This window comes from Dipodomys spectabilis, unplaced genomic scaffold (assembly GCF_019054845.1).
Source record: "Dipodomys spectabilis isolate Male_0828 unplaced genomic scaffold, ASM1905484v1 ptg000137l, whole genome shotgun sequence".
In the NCBI taxonomy this organism is placed as follows: Eukaryota; Metazoa; Chordata; class Mammalia; order Rodentia; family Heteromyidae; genus Dipodomys; species Dipodomys spectabilis.
Window position 1 is genome coordinate 10608045 of NW_024870814.1, and position 16759 is coordinate 10624803.

General features: G+C 38.4%; 2 gene segments (V, D, J or C); both read right to left on the reverse strand.

Annotated features, from left to right (window-relative positions):
• Window positions 1-935: 935 nt before the first annotated feature.
• Window positions 936-5807, reverse strand: LOC122116804. The segment is given in 2 exon segments: window positions 936-1123; window positions 5436-5807. Coding segments are annotated over 2 exon segments (552 nt in total).
• Window positions 5808-15748: 9941 nt separating this feature from the next.
• LOC122116649 lies at window positions 15749-16401 on the reverse strand. The segment is given in 2 exon segments: window positions 15749-16176; window positions 16301-16401. Coding segments are annotated over 2 exon segments (396 nt in total).
• Between the last annotated feature and the right edge of the window lie 358 nt (window positions 16402-16759).

The following is a 16759-nucleotide window of genomic DNA, read 5'->3' on the forward strand; positions in this document are numbered from 1 at the left end:
ATTGTTTAAAATTTAGGATTATAGAGATGGATGTAAAATAAAATTAAGTTATTAACGATGCCCTCATGCCATGATTTTTCAAATCAACTCACTAAGCCTGGCCAGATAGAGCTATGAATGCTGTGTGTATTAACAAGGCTTAGTTTTCCACTTTTGGGACCTATGGTTACCATTACAGGGCTTGATCACACTCTACAGTCTTAAATAGACCCAGGGCCTGGGGCACAGATTGTGAGAGACTAGTGTACAGGGTGTAGTACTGTAACTACGGAAAGGTTAATCTAACCAAAGGACAGTGACCAAACTCTGCTAAGGGCTTGAAGGTAAAGCAGCATTTGGGGAACATATAGAGCAGAGGCAAGAAATGCACAACTGGACCTCCAGCAGGTTAACAGAAAGCACAGCATTTGCTATAGTTGTGAGCCAGGACCATGTGCTTGATGGAAGTATTTCAAGTTTCATTATAAATGGAATAAAATCACAAAAGACATTTCATTCTTATATTTCCTGTTAACTATATTATTAATTAAGACACAAAGCATTTTTTTCAATAAATGCTTCATGGTTTATCTGAAGTCTCCTCGTCTCTGTGCTACTATGATTGTTCTCCTCTTCCATGATTGTAGATTGAATGGAGTCATATTGTCACTCAAACCTCATCTGTACTCATAGTTACTCATAGTTACTTTGATCAAAGTATCTTCCTCCTAGACAGACTCAGATGATCTGCTCTGCAGTTCCCAAGACCAGTAACCCTTAAGGGTAGCTCACACAGCCTAAAAGGAAATTTTAGTTCAGGGATATATCACTGTGGGAGGCTTATGTGTATCTTGAAGCAGTGATAACTCCAACATCCTCAGGCTCTACCTTGCTGATTTCAGTGTGAAATCTATGCTTGACCCACTGCCAGTGAATCTGTCTGGAACCACAGAAAATCAGTTGGAAACTGTGTATATCAGGAGTTGTGGAGACCAGCCTGGCTTCTGCAGGTACCGGTTCAGATAGGTGTTTCCATTGCTATGCAGGAGGCTCTGACTAGACCTGCAGGAGATGGAGGCCAGATCTTCCAGCGTGACAGGCAAGGAGACTGGAGTCTGGGTCATCACAACATCTCCACTGGATCCTGAAATTAGAATAAGATAGAAATGCAAGGTTATTCACAAACATAGACACGTTGATATTATTTGTATTTTGATATATGTTGCCTGTTTTTGTATTTCATATTGATTGCTAATCTAAAAGTATAAACGATTATAAATAGAGATATTTCTAAAATAAAAAGAGGTCTCTAGGAATCACTGACTGTATTTTCATCTAGCAGCCTTCACCCAAGCACAGTTTTAGCTCTTTCTGGAATGTTCCTCACTCTCTCACACCTATCTCTGTCCCAACATGGATAACAAGATCTTCACAGACAGGGCACAACTGGACCCTTAGATCTCACCTTTCCACCCACTCTAGTTCCCCATCTCCCTTTGCCCTTACCAGGGATCCAGAGCATTAACAGCCTCAGTAGTTGAGATAAGGACTTCATTTTTAAGAGTTACATGAGGAGTGTTGACAGGTCAAGGCAAGTTCAGATCTTAGAAAGGAAGGTCCTCCTTAGGGAGCAATATGCAAATCTCCAGGTGAGTGCAACAGTGTGGGAAGAGCCAAGGGGAAGGTCAGGCCTGCTCTTCTAAGAAAAGTGATACCAAATATGCTCTGTGTTTGGGGACAACCAATAAAATCCTTGATTCCTGCAGCACTGGGAAAGAAAGACCCCACTGTGAAGGAAGATAGGGGGTACATGGCTCTGACACCCTAAAACATCATCAGAGACCAAAGATAAGCAGGTTCATGTCAAAGACAGTCTGTAGGAAGGGAATGAGCACAATTCCCAGCTCACCTTAAACTCATGCAGAAGGTCTAGAGAGAAAAACTGTACTCACCAGCAGCAGCAAGGATCCTCAAGGGAGTTGAACAGTTTAGCTTTATAAAGTGGCAACTTATGCCCATAGTTACTAACTTATATGTTCAGGAATCTCAGCTACAAGTGTTAGAACTTCTGTTTCCAAAGGAAATTTAACATAAAGAATTGATAGGAAGAACATAATTTTCTGCTACTAATAGTGATCTAAATGCATTTATTTATAAGATTAAAGGGCAATGCTCTCTTTCTGACAGAAGCATAGAATTCCAGTATAGATAGATAGATAGATAGATAGATAGATAGATAGATAGATAGATAGATATAGATGTATACAGATGCATATATATATGTATATATATATATGCTTATATATATATATACATATATATATATATATATCACATTTTCTTGATCCATTCATCTATTGAGGGGCATCAGTGTTGGTTCCATATCTTAGCTAAGGTGAATAGTGTAGCAAGGAATACAATTGTGCTGGTAACATTAATTTGGCCTTGTTTGTGGTCACTTGAGTAAATTCCCAGAAGTGGGATTGCTGGATTGTAGGGAGTTCTATGTTTAATCTTTTGAGGAACGTCCATACTGCGTTCCATAGTGGTTAAATCACGTTATGTTCCCACCATCAGAGTAGTATCTGGCCTCATCCCTGCCAACATCTGTTATTATTTGTTTTCTTAATAATGGCCCTTGTAACTGTGGTGAGGTGGAATCTCAATGAGGTTGTGAATTGCATCTCTCTTATGACCAGAGATGGTGAATATTTCTTCAGGTGTCTATTGGCCATTCTTATTTGCTCTCCAGAATAGACTCTTAATTCTTTAGCCCAATGATTAATGGGCTGGTTTTACTTTGAGGATTTTTTTGGAGGGGTGTTTATTGAGCTTTAGTTATATTTTTTATATGAGGCCTTGTCTGTTGTAGAGCTAGTGAATATCTTCTCCCAATCTGCGAGATTTCTATTTATCTTGCTGGCTATGGCGTTTGCCATGCAGAAGCTCTGCAGCTTAATATGATACCATTTATCCATCCATTCTTTGATTCATTGTGTTTCTGGATCTTTATTCAGAAAGTTTTCACGTGGATAAAGGAGCCCTAGGAATTCCTTTGCAAGAAAATGTAAAGACTTAAAATAAACCATATTAAGTGAAAAAAGCAGACCCAAAGAAACATGGGCTCCATAATTTCCTTCATTTGTAATAATTAGTATATGTCTAGTATAGTCCTTGCAGACTATCACAATAGATCAATAGCTATGTACATATCACCATATAAAATGATGCTAATCCAAATTAACTCCAAGATATAGAAACAAGATGTCTTTTTTGTTGACTTTGTTGTGGTTTATATACTGTATCAAGTTCCTTCTTTTTATTATATATTTTTTAAATTTCACTTTGGCTTATCCCCTGTAGTCACTGTTTATATTCTGGTACCATGCATCTTTTATACACGTTTCTATGACTTGACAAGAGAAGGAGAATAACAAAATGGTGAAATAAGGACAAAGGGTGACCAATGCAGCAGTGATACTCACAGGACTCTATGTTGGAAATGAACTTTATAACTTCAGGGTGGGTGGGTTGGGTAGAGGGACGGTAGGAGATGAAGGAATGGGTAACAATATTTGACAAGAAATGTTCTCATTACCCTGCTTATGTAACTGTAACCCTTCTGTGCAGTACCTTTACAACAGAATAAAATTAAAAAGGATAAAAGAAAAATGTTATAAAGTTTTACTTCAAAGTGTCACTATATATTCCATGTAATGAGTTTTAAAGTCCATTATCTATCCTGTTAATCTTCCACACTGTATTTGCACAACAAATTGCTCACAGAATTTCTTAAATCTTCCCTCTAGAGAGTAAAGGGAGAAAGTGATCAAGATATATTCCACTCCTATACCGTTATGTTTTTTAACCCTTTTTGAAACTATGTAAAGACAAATGTAGGTATATAATTCTGGTTATCTTAAATTAACATAAAATCTTTTAATGTCTCCATTCCCAATCTGAATTAACCAGTGTCTGCTTATTTGTCACAGAGAGTTCAGTCCCTACTTCTTGTGTCCAAGGATTCTGCTCTGTCATGCGGCAGAATATCACATGGTAAGGAGGAACAAGTGGAGAAGGAAGTTGGTGCTGATGCTCCAGAAGACCCCACATGGTCATCTGAATGGCCTCCTTGTAGGAAGTGATTAGATCATTGGAGGTCCTGTTCTCAGAAGGGCTATATCTCTTCTCATGGAATGTGTCAGTTTTCACAGAAGTTGCTTGTTATAAATCATATATTTGGGCTCTTCTAACTGCAGCTTGTTTTTATTTTTATTTTTATTTATTTAATTTTTTGTTTGGTCGTGGGGCTTGAACTTTGGGCCTGGGCACTGTCCCTTATCTCTTCAGCTCAGGGAGAATGCTCTACCACTTGAACTACAGTGTCACTTCCGGTTTTCATGTGGTTTATTGGAGGTAAGACTCTGAAGGTCTTGCCTGCCCGGGCTGGTTTGGAACCTGGATCCTCAGATCTCAGCTTCCTGAGTAGCTAGGATTACAGGCGTGAGCCACCAGCGCCCAGCTACTACTTGTTCTCTTCACATTAATACAGCATATTGGTTGACATACAGAACAGGCCTCACCTGAGTAGAAGCAGATGAGACTATTTCATCTAGAATTTTCTATATCTAAAACTGAGTTAAAAACTGGAAGTGGCATTATTGCTCAAGTGGTAGAGTGCTCGCTTTGAGCTGAAGAGCTGAGGGACAGCACCCAGGACCAGAGTTCAAGCCCCAGGACCAACCAAAAACAAAACAAAACAAAACAAAAAAGAACTGCTTATTGAGTAGAGCAACCAACAAAAGCCTGCAAGGGCAGAGCTTTGTGGGCTGTAGGCTCAGGTGAGTGGGGTCTCAGAAGTTATGCTCTGCTCTGTATTCTGAGAGCCCTTAGCAGCTGAATAAAATATGTTACAAATCAGACCATGGCTGTTACAGGGATTGCATAAACTTGCTATTTTATGTATTGCTACTGGGTGTTTTATATATATATATATATATATATATATATATATACACACACACATAGCATATATCTGTATATATAGATACAGATATAGATATGATAACTAATGGATGTGTCACTCAATGAACTAGAAATTTTCCATTTTAATCAAGAAATCTGCTTTATGTTTCAATACTTAATGATGATTTTTTTTATAATCTAAAAACAAAATCTTTTCTAAAGCTCTATTGCCTTGCTTTTAAAACCTGGTTTGATATTCCTAAAATGTCTCTTTCTTTTTGTGGCTGCAAATTGTAAGTCAGAAGAGGCATTCTTAGCTGTGTGCTGCTTAGGATGCACAGGAGGACAGAGAGTTAGGGTGTGCAAATGCCTCCATGACCTCTCTACCAATACTTTCCAGTAACTTTAAAGTTTGCGTCTGTCTGAGAAGTTGTGTAGAGTAGAGGCAGTTGTCCAGGTAGAAGAGAAGCTAGGGCAGCCCAGCCTCTCACTTCTGCTTCTCTGGGAGGTTTTCGTTATGACTTGTGTCACTGTGGGAGGTAAACTATAACCCTGTTGACAGTAATATATTGCCTCATCTTCAGGCTGCAGGCTGCTGATGGCGAGAGTGAACTCTGTCCCAGATCCACTGCCACTGAACCTTGATGGGAACCCAGATTGCAAAGTAGTTGCAAAACTGATCAGAAGCTTTGGAGCTTTCCCTGCTCTCTGCTGGTACCAATGTAAACTCTTGCTAATGCCCTCACTGGCACGGCAAGTGATGGTGACTCTGTCTCCCAGAGGTGATGACAGGGATGGTGGCTGGGGCAACTGGATGTCATATCTGGCACCTGACATTGGAAACATAAAAGCCATTAGCAGTTTAATTAATTCTGCTGTCCAAGTACTCCATGAACAGCCAAGTAGCTCAGCTGAACACTGGGTGAATAATCACCAGTATCATCTTTCCTTACCTGCAACCCAGAGCAGCAGGAGCCCCAGGAGCTGAGCAAGGGCCCTCATGTCCATGCTGTGTGCTGACTGGAACTTCTCTTGCACAGAGTGTGAGCAGCCTATGAAGAAGTTCCCAGTGTAGTGGGCTGTGCTCTGGGCACATGCAAATCAACATGGTTTGGGCAGTGCGAGTCAGAGCTTCAGCTGGCAGATCTCAATGAGAAAACACAGACCTGAAGTACCCAGGTGTCCAATGTGCTTGTGGAAAATGTGTTTTGAGAGACAAGAAAACATTATGATTCTGTTGGCCTGTGATAAGAATAGATTTTTTTCCCAGAGCTGAGGACTGAACTGAACTTTCCAGGTAAGCACTCTTTCACTGAGCTCAATTCCCAACCCCAAATAGAATTTTTAACATTTTCAGCTTATACATGACTTGGTATGATTTTCTTCACTTAAATCAGTCACTCAAAGACAAACATTTCCAAAGGAAATTAATTTTAAAATGTTCCTAACTCTGGTACCAGTGGAGTTTGTGACACAGAATTCTTAAGAGTATTCAGGTTGTTTGCCTGAACCTTGTTATATGGTTTAATAATAAACATTAGTACACAGACATGTGTTATAAAAGTGATAATACATACGTAGGTAGAAAGACAGATAGATGTATTGATAGAAAGAGAGAAATGAACAGTTTTCAAAGTTTTTAATGGAAGGTAGCACTGAAATATGTGCAATAAAGTGTCATGATCAGAGGTATATGGACAATCCGTTGGTGCATTCATTGATGTCCTGTGAACTCATATAAATGACTGGATTGCTTCCCTTCTGAATGTTCTACCCTATCGCCTCCCTCTAGAACAGTTCACCTCAGGTATTTCTTCTTTAGTTTTAGGAAAATACCTGGAATCATATCTAGCTTTGTGGTTATTATGCATGTATGTGCCAGCTATTTCTGAACTTTTAGAGGACATTTGTTTCATCTGTTAATGGAAACTATTCCTTCTCAGAAGCTGAGTTGTTCTCTAGCCTGAGGACTCAACTCTACTTTAACTTCATTATGCTTCTTAAGCTGTATAGTCTTTCAAGTTGCATGTCTTTTAGATCTTAAGTGAAGCAGTTTTTTGTGTACTAGGCCTGGGGCTTGACTTAGTCCGTGAGCTTTTGTGCTCTAGGGTGATAGTGTGCCAAATGAGTTACAGCTTCACATCCAACCTTTTGGTGTTTAACTGGTGACAGAGACTCATTGTCTTTATGTCCAAGTTGATCTCCAACTCTAATCGTCAGATCTCAGCCTCCTCTGTAGCTAGTATTATATGCATGACCACCAATAAAGCAATTTTCACAAGTTGTATTTGGGAGATATGATTCATATAGTTACAGAAATGGTAAATTGCAATGAGGTCAAGGGTAGAGTTGAGAAACTGGAGCCACCCAGTTAGTAAAGAACATCTTCAACATGGGGATTCACAAACAGTGATGCAAAAGTGAAATGAAGAAGGTCTCCACATACAGATTAGCATGTGGACATACTTCATCCCATTGTGTAGATTTGACAATCTACAATCTACACAATCATACCAGAGTTATATGAACAGGGTGATCACATGGTATTTAACACTGGCAGTCCGAGAAGATGATGTGTAAAGATAACACTGCTCTTTCAAAACCAACGGACCAGGAGTAACTCATTACCCAATCAGTGTATTCTTCAGTACCATTTCCTACCAGAATTCCATCTGAGTCTTGATTTGATGACCTTCATCTTTTAAAATATTAATGTTCTCTGCACCACATGCTCACATAATTCTTCTACAATGCTCTTTTTTTAACCAATTTTGATGATGATTTATAAGCTTCCCTAAAAGATATGCCAACCTCCTTCACTGTTCTGAAAAGAAAAAAGCCAGAAGTGGCGCTGTGGCTCAAGTGGTAGAGTGCTAGCCTTGATCTGAAGAGCTGAGGGACAGCACCCAGGCCCAGAGTTCAGGCCCCATGACCATACCCACCCAAAAAAGAAAATGTGGTACATATATACAATGAAATTCTATGCCTCCATCAGAAAGAATGTCATTGCCCCACTTGTTAGGAAATGGAAAGTCTTGGAAAAAATTATATTTAAGTGAAGTAATCCAGCCCCAAATAAACATAGGTGCCAGGGCATGTGGAGGGCTTAAGTGGTAAAGGAAAATCTATAACTATTCAGGCATGACATGGAACAAATGGGGAGAACCAGTGGTTCATGCTGAGCTAGTTGTTTTTTTTTAAATTGTGAAAAAATCAAACAGAGGGTTTACAATTACATGGGCAAGATAATGAGTACATTTCTTATCAAGCATTGTTACCTCCTGCTTTGCTTACCCTACCATCCCTTCCCATCTCCCCTACCATCCCAATCCTCCCCGCTCCTCGCCCTGTGCCAAAGTTGTGAAGTTCATTTTTCAACATAAGGTGTGGTACATTTCATTGTTGCAATGTGTCCACCTGTATCCCTATTTAAACAATTGTTTTTCCTTTTCCCTCCACAAATTATATCAACAACAAATAGAGTGAAAACAGGGGTTATAACATGAGGGAAGGACATACAAAAGAACAAAGAAATATCTTATAAATATGTTAGAAACAATAGCAAGAAAGAAAAATGAAACATTTGAGTCCTTATCTTGGGGTCCATTTAGCCTAACATCAACTTATCTGACCATTTCTGCTTGTCTCAAACATATACTAGTTATTTCAAATAAGGGAACCCATGGGACTTATATTTCTTTGGGCCTGGCTTACTTCACTTAATATATTTTTTCCAAGACTTTCCATATCCTAACAAATGGAGCAAGGTCATTCTTTTTGATGGAGGCATAGAATTCCATTGTGTATATAGACCACATTTTCTTGATCCATTCATCTACTGAGGGGCATCTGTGTTGGTTCAATATCTTAGCTATGGTAAATAATGCTGCAATCAACATAGTTGTGCTGGTAGCTTTAGTGTGGTCTTGTTTGTAAACATTTGGGAAAATGCCCAAAAGTGGGATTGCTGGGTCATAGGGGAGCTCTATGTGGAGTCTTTTGAGGAACCTCCATACTACTTTCCAAAGTGGTTGAACAAGTTTACACTCCCACCAACAATGAAGTAAGGTTCCATTCTGTCCTCATCACCTCCAACATCTGTTGTTTTTAAAATTCTTGATTTTAGCCATTCTAACTGAAGTGAGGTAGTATCTTAATGTCGTTTTGATTTACATTTCTTTTATGGCTAGGGAGTTTGAGCATTTCTTCATGTGTCTATTGGCCATCCTTCTTTCCTCTTCAGAGAAGTTTCTCTTTAAATTTTTAGCCCACTTATTTATTGTGCAGTTGTTTTTTGAGGATTTGTTGTTGGGGAACTTAATTTTTTGAGTTCCAGGTATATTTTAGATATGAGACCCTTGTCCATTGTATGGCTAGTGAAGATCTTCTCCCATTCCGTGGGCTTATATTAAGTGATGTAAGCCAGCCCAAAGAAACATAGGTCCCAGGGTTTCCTTTATTTGCAATATCTAGTATATGTCTGAGTCAAGCAGAAAAGGTCAGATAAGGTGATGTTAGGGAAATGAACCCTCAGATATGTATTCAAATGTTTATTTTTCTTTCATGCGATTGTTTCTAACACATTTATAAGAGTGTTTCTTTGTTGCTTTGTATGTCCCTCCCCCACAGTATAACCCCTGCTTTCACTGTGTTTGATGTCAGTATATTTTGTGGGTGGGAGGGGGGAAAAGCAAATCATTTAAATGGGGATACAGGTGGACCCATTGCAACAATGAGATTTGCAAGTCGTTATGTCAAATAATGAACTTTACAACTTTGGTGGGGGGTCAGGGAGGAGGATGGGAAGGGGAAACAAAGGAGGAGGCTACAATGCTTGATAACAGATGTACTCATTATCTTGCCCATGTAATTGTAACCCCTCTGTACAGTATTTTCACCATAAAAATAAAAAACTTATTAGAAATAAAATACAACACTTAATTTGAAACATGAAAAAAAAAATGAGAGAAGTTGTACATGGAGCCGTAGGGGGAAACCTTTCTCTATACTCACTTGCCTCCTGCAGAGAAGAGCTGCCACTCTCTTCTTGCTCCAAGAATATGGCACCCAGATACCAGTGTTCTGAACCCACCTCCTGGCCTGCAGCTCTCCTGCCTTATTCACACCCACATTTCATCCTCTTGAGGCTAAATCAATGAGTTTGGGATATTATTCTACACATCATGCGTATAAACTTAGTTTCCCTCACTTATACACCCTCTTTAAAGAAATCTACCTCACCATTTTGTTATCTAACAAATTGCCAAAGTTTCCACTACAAATAATAGCTATCCCTCGCAACCCAGAGATGGTGATGCCAAATGCTCTCAGTACAGCATCCATCTTATATCATTGGTCAAAGTCAGTTAAAACATGTTATAAAGATGTGTACTTAACTTTTAATTGCTGTAACAAGACCTTAATAAAAACAACCTGAAGGGAAGAATTCATTATTTCAATCTTAGATTAGAAATTTTACTCTGCCATGTGGGCAGAGTCCAGTGGAGCTCACATCATGTCACCCAAGAAGCAGAGTGAATGTTCTCCTTCCTCCTCCTGGCTGTTTTATTGCACAAGAGACTGCATCCTATTGAAAGGAGCTGTGGACTATGAGGTGGATCTTCCTCTCACAGTCAATTCTCTCTAGAATGTTTCTCACAGACAGGTTCAGAAATACACTTTCTTAATCTGCAAGCAATCCTACCCATTTGACAATGCAGAAGAACTACTATAAAGGGTCTTCCAAAGTATATGTTTTCTTGAAACTTTCATGAAAATGGTAAGTGTAGAAATAAGATTATTTAGCAATATGTAGGTTAGCAATATATATGTTTCCTCAGAAGTCTCCATGCTCTACATTCTTACATTTCTGTCTTTAGGACAGGCTCTGGACAAACTAAGCTATGTTTCATCAGATGCCTCATAATCTGTGTTTGTGTATGTGTGTTTGTGTGTGTGTATCTGCACATGATGCATCTTTCTCTTGATATTTATAAATATACACACATATATATGTATGTATGCAGCAATAAATAAATCTATATGCATGTTTTAAAACCTATAGCCCATAGGGATATATGCCACTCATTTTTTAACTGTAAAATTAATGATATTTGAAAAGTCTTTACTGTACATATAAAGTCACATTTTATTGCTCATTTATATATTACCATACATTACTGTATATTACATTATATAATTCTGTAATATTGGTAATAGTACTAATTATTCCTTGGATGTTTCCATAAATGAACTAAAATGTATTCTATTCATTCATATATTTTGTAGATTTTTGTATTTCTACTGTTTCTGATTGTTTTGTAAATATCTAAAGTGTAGCAATTGGTTGTTAACGAAAATAGTGTGCAATGAACCACTCCAAAAATTTTTGGCATATAACCCAATTACTTATATTCATCAGCAATTCATACTTTTTTTGGTCACTCATGGAGCTTTAACTAAGGACTAGCACTCTCCACTTTAAGCCACATGTCCACTTCTGGTTTTTCAGTGATAATTGGAGGTAAGAGTCTCATGGACTTTCCTGCTGACATCCTCAGACGTCAGCCTTCTGAGTAGCTAGGATTTACAGGCATGAGCCACCGGCTCAAGAGTATTCACACTCTTAATGACCATTGTTCTGAATGGAGCTCTTGTATTGCAGGTCACTCAGCTTGCCTCTGACATGGATTTTGTTTGATCTTCCTCACTGGCCAAAGAGTTACTTCTAAAGTTCATAAGCAACATCTAGAGATCAAGGTATATAGAGAAATTCAGGTCACAAAATGCCCAACACAGAAACACATTTGAAAAGGTCTTGTAGTCCAAAGCCTTGAGCTTGCTAAGCAATTGTTTTATTTTATTTTTATTTCATTTTATTTTAAAGATGCTGTATAGAGACGTTATAGTTATATGAGTAAGGCGATGAGTACATTACTTGTCGATCATTGTTACCCATTCCCTTGTTGTCCCACAATCCCTCCCTTCCCCAACCTCCCACACTCCGTGAGCCATACACCTAGCCTTTCTGTTTTAGTTTTGTCTATCAGATAGAGGTAAGACCATGTTCTATCTATCTGTACCTCCCTTGTAGCCATAAGTATAAGGGGGTATAGCACAATGCCTAGATTCCTTTCAGATTGCTTTGTGATAATGATTTGCCAGTGTAGCTTCAACTTCTGTGACTTTTATGCAAAATGCTTAGTAATTGTTTAATCTTGATATATACTCAAGTTTCTAAAACTATTATTATTTTGAGGCCTGAGATCATGGTATTGATAAGAAGTTGTGCATATCTAAATAATTTTTTCCAAGTTAAGATCTTCTTAGCCAAAATAAGCATCTGCTAAAGCCTAGTTTCTGAAGCTTTGTATGGATCCTTGTTACCTGATTAAAGTAGAGATTGCTAGTCAGAATATATAGGTGAGTTCCTAGTATTTGTATGCCTGATCCCAAGTACCTGACAGGAACAACCTAGGGGAAGAAAGACAGTATTCATTTGGGCTCATTGTGTCAGAGATTTCAGTTCACCATCCTTAGCTTCCTTGGCCTATGGAGAGGCAGAATATCATGATGTTGGACCATATAGTAGAGGCTACTCAACTCATGGCAAACACGAATTCAAAATTATATAGGAAGAGGTAAGGGCAAGATTTAGGCCCAAGGACAGTCCCACAAATGTATTTCCTCCAACTAGGTGCTTTTACCACCTCCCAGTAACACCACCCCATTGCTAACCCATCAAATGATGAATAAACAATACACACAAAATCCAGGAGTGTGAAGAAAGCATAGAGGACAGAGCTAACTGAGAGAGACCACTTCTTTGCTACTTTTCCACAGAATGTTGAACAATGTGAATGAGGGAAAGCATGAGTTTGGCTGAAGAAAGAAATGCTGCTTGGCTGAGGAAAAATTCCCGTCTGTTCCTTTGTACCATCTGACTGTACAGGTGAAAGCATTAGTATCCCCCGTATTCTTGTTTCACTTCAGATTTGAAGACCCGGAAAATTGTTCTTATTTGCCTCCAATGATAAGATACATTGGATAAAAATTATAATTAGCAACAATAGACTTGGAAAAAGTTGTACTAATTAAAGCAAGCCTGACACTTAGTAACATAGGATGTGCCTATAAATCTACAAGTAAACACAATGGATACTAAAAGACAAATCATTACATATAGACATAATTTAACAATAGTCTAAACATTCACACAATGAAAACAAAGGAGTATGTTCTTAGGAACAGAACACAAAGGTTCAATAGCTATGTGTATATGACCATATAAAATGATGCTTATCAAAATAAGCTCCAAGATGTGCTGTTTCCAGTTCTCTCTCTCTTTTTTCTTCTCTTTTTTCTTTTTGTTTTTGTAAAAATACCATATAGAGGGGTTGCAATTACATGAAAAAGGTAATGAGTACATTTCTTATTGCCTCCTCCTTATTTCCCTTTACCATCCCTATGTAGGACAAAAATCAGCATCAGATCACCTGGGTTATTAACCTGAGTTCAGAGACACAGCGAGGAAGATAGTGAGGGCAGAGATGAAAAGTGCTGCCAGGAATCTAAGAACACCAGAAAGCAGAGAACTGATGGATCAAAAAGGACACTATATAAAGGGCAGTGTCTTGGTTCAAGTTGCCATCTTCTATTTCAATTAGGCCCTCAGAGTGTAACAACAATAATCTGAGCTGCATGTCAAACAGTCTCATTTTGACAACCCAGTAAGTATACATTGCCACTTTGATATCTTCCTTTGATCACCAGAAATTAGATCTCTGGCATAGCTCTCCTTCAGACATTCTTACAGAAAGGACAATTCAAGCATCAGTTTTGTCCCTTGTCTCATCATTTTGTTGTTCCCTTTACCTTCCTTAATTCAGATAAATGTATATATAGTACACAGGGTACCAAAATAAAATACAGCCAGCAAGGGATAAACCATAGGTGAAAATAGAAAAAAATGAGACGTACAAGTCGTTATGTCGAAAAATGAACTTTACAACTTTGGTAGGGGGGAGGTTGAGAATCGGGTGTGGGGGGAGAGCAGGGAGTATGGGAAGGGATGGGAAGGGGAAACAATGAGGAGGCAACAATGCTCGATAAGAAATGCACTCGTTATCTAGTCCATGTAATTGTAACTCCTCTGTACAGTATTCTCACAATAAAAATAAATAAATAAAAGAAATAAAAAGAAATAATGCAACAGTGATACTCACAAAACAATATGTTGGAAATGAACCTTACAACTTGGTGGGGTGTGATGAGGGAGGGAAAGTGGGAGGAAAATGGGGGAGAGAGTAACAATGTTCAACAAGAAATGTACTCAATACCTTACATATGTAACTGTATCCCCATTGTACCTTATCTTGACAATAAAATTGAATTTAAAAAAAGAATCAACTTTCCTTGGAGGGACAGGAGAGAATGATATTATTTTACTCAAATCTGACTTATTGAATGGTAATTTCTTATCTTACTAGTTAAAGATAATAAAGATATAATTAAAATGGAATCATCTTTTTCAATTTATATTACCCTCATGACCACAAAAGTTTTAAACTAAAAATTCAAAGCTTAAATTTTATAGGCTCTGTGGCTCTCTTCCTCAGATCTAGTCTCTTGACCATCATTCCATGACAGATTATCCATTCCCCAGATCCACAGGGGTCCAACCCTGCTGCTTTTAGGAAGGTGGATGGATTCTGAATATGTGAACAGACAGTCCACACAAGAGTTGTTTTGTGACTTGTGTGGAGAAATGTGAGATGAAGGGTCAAAGTGGTCTGTGGACGATCAGTACAAGATCAGGACTCACTATTGCTAAATCAGGCAGCAGAATTGAAGGAGCCTAACTTCAAAACAGAGCTCCCAGATAATTAAATTTGTGCCTAAAAATCTGAATATTGTTGAATTACATGGGTGTCTGGATTAACTAAAACACAAGACACATGAGTGGAAAATCATTTGCAAAACATTGCCTTTTAAAACAAAACAGCTAGGCACCAGTGACTCAGGCTTGTAATCCTAGCTACTCAGGAGGCTTAAATCTGAGGGTCCCAGTTCAAAGCCAGCTGGGGCAGAAAAGTCCATAAGAGTCTTATCTCCAATTAACCACCAGAAGTGGCACTGTGGCTCAAGTGGTGACTGGTAGCCTTGACATGAAAATCTCAGGGACAGTTTCCAGTATCTAGGGTCCAGAATTCAAGCCCCATGAAATATATATATATATATATATATATATATATATATATATATATGTATATATATATATATGTATATATATATATATGTATACATATATATGTATACATATATATATGTATACATATATATATATATATACATATATATATATATATATACACAATATGCATAAAGAATCAAGAAATTCTATAGTCTGCAACATGATGGATAGAAGTAGAAAACACCTTGTTAAACAAAGTAGTAAAAACAAAGAGCATTGTCTATACTGCTTCTCACTCAAGCAAAATTAAAAAAAAATAAAATGCAATAGTGATTCTATGGGGTTAAGGGCACAGGATCAGAGCACAGGAGGTTGAACACAGAAGAAAGATGGAAGACTATGATCAATGCACATAATACACATATAATGAGAAACCCAGAATCCCATTAATAGTTACAGATACATACATTAACAAAAAATAGGCTATCAGAATATAAAGGAATAAAATATGAAGCAATGAATCCATTCTTTGTATTAAAGGTAATTCCTGCTTAAAAAGCCGTTATTTATTTTATTGTTGCATAAATATCAACTGATGTCACAATTCAGACTCTCCAAGTATTAACTGGCTTTTTCTGACAACATTCTGAGCAGGTGGAGGCAGCAGGAGGAGCAGCTGGGGCAGCCCAGACTCACACTTCAGCTTCCCTGGGAGGTTTTTGTTATGGCTTGTATCACTGTGGGAGGGTAACTCCTATAGTGTTGACAGTAATAAGTGGCTACATCTTCAGGCTCCAGGCCACTGATCCTGAGAGTGTACTCTGTCCCAGACTTACTCCCACTGAACCTTGATGGAACTCCGGACTCCAAACTATTTGTACTATAGATCAAGAGTTTAGGAGCTTTCCCTGGTTGCTGCTGGTACCAGGCTAAATTATACCCAATGTCCTCACTGGCCCTGCAAGTGATGGTGGCAGGGTCTCCTAGAGACACAGACAGTGAAGATGGAGACTGGGTCATCTGGATATCACACTTGGCACCTGGAAGCAGAAACATGAAAACAAATATCCACACTAATTATCAAGTTATAAGAAGGCATCCCTGAAGAGTAAGCATCCTGGATCACACTGAGCTGTGTTAATCCCTAGCATTGTCCTTCTTTACCTGGGAGCCAGAGCAGCAGGATCCCCAGTAGCTTAGCAGGGGTCCTCATGTCCATGCTGTGTGCTGACTTGGACTGACTACTGCCTAATGTGAGCAGCCTATGAAGAAGTCCTGAGCACACTGGGCTGTGCTGTTGGTGCATGCAAATCAGCAGCAGAGTTATACACAGCTGTGCAGCTGCCTCATCTCAGCAACTCTGCACATTCTGAGTCTCAAGGGAACTAGGTCGGGCAACAGAATAAGTTTTAAACACAGAAGAGAATCACCAAGTTGCTTTCCTGTCATGTGTGCACAACAATGGTAGCTTTGAGGATCAAAGCTTCTTTTCTTCTTATTTCTTTAACTGAGTCAAGACTTGTTCACTGGAGTGTTAGTTCCATATATTTACAAACAAATTTTGCACAACACAAATCTGGCATTTCTTTATTATTATACAGGACAGAAAGTTTTACAGTAGCT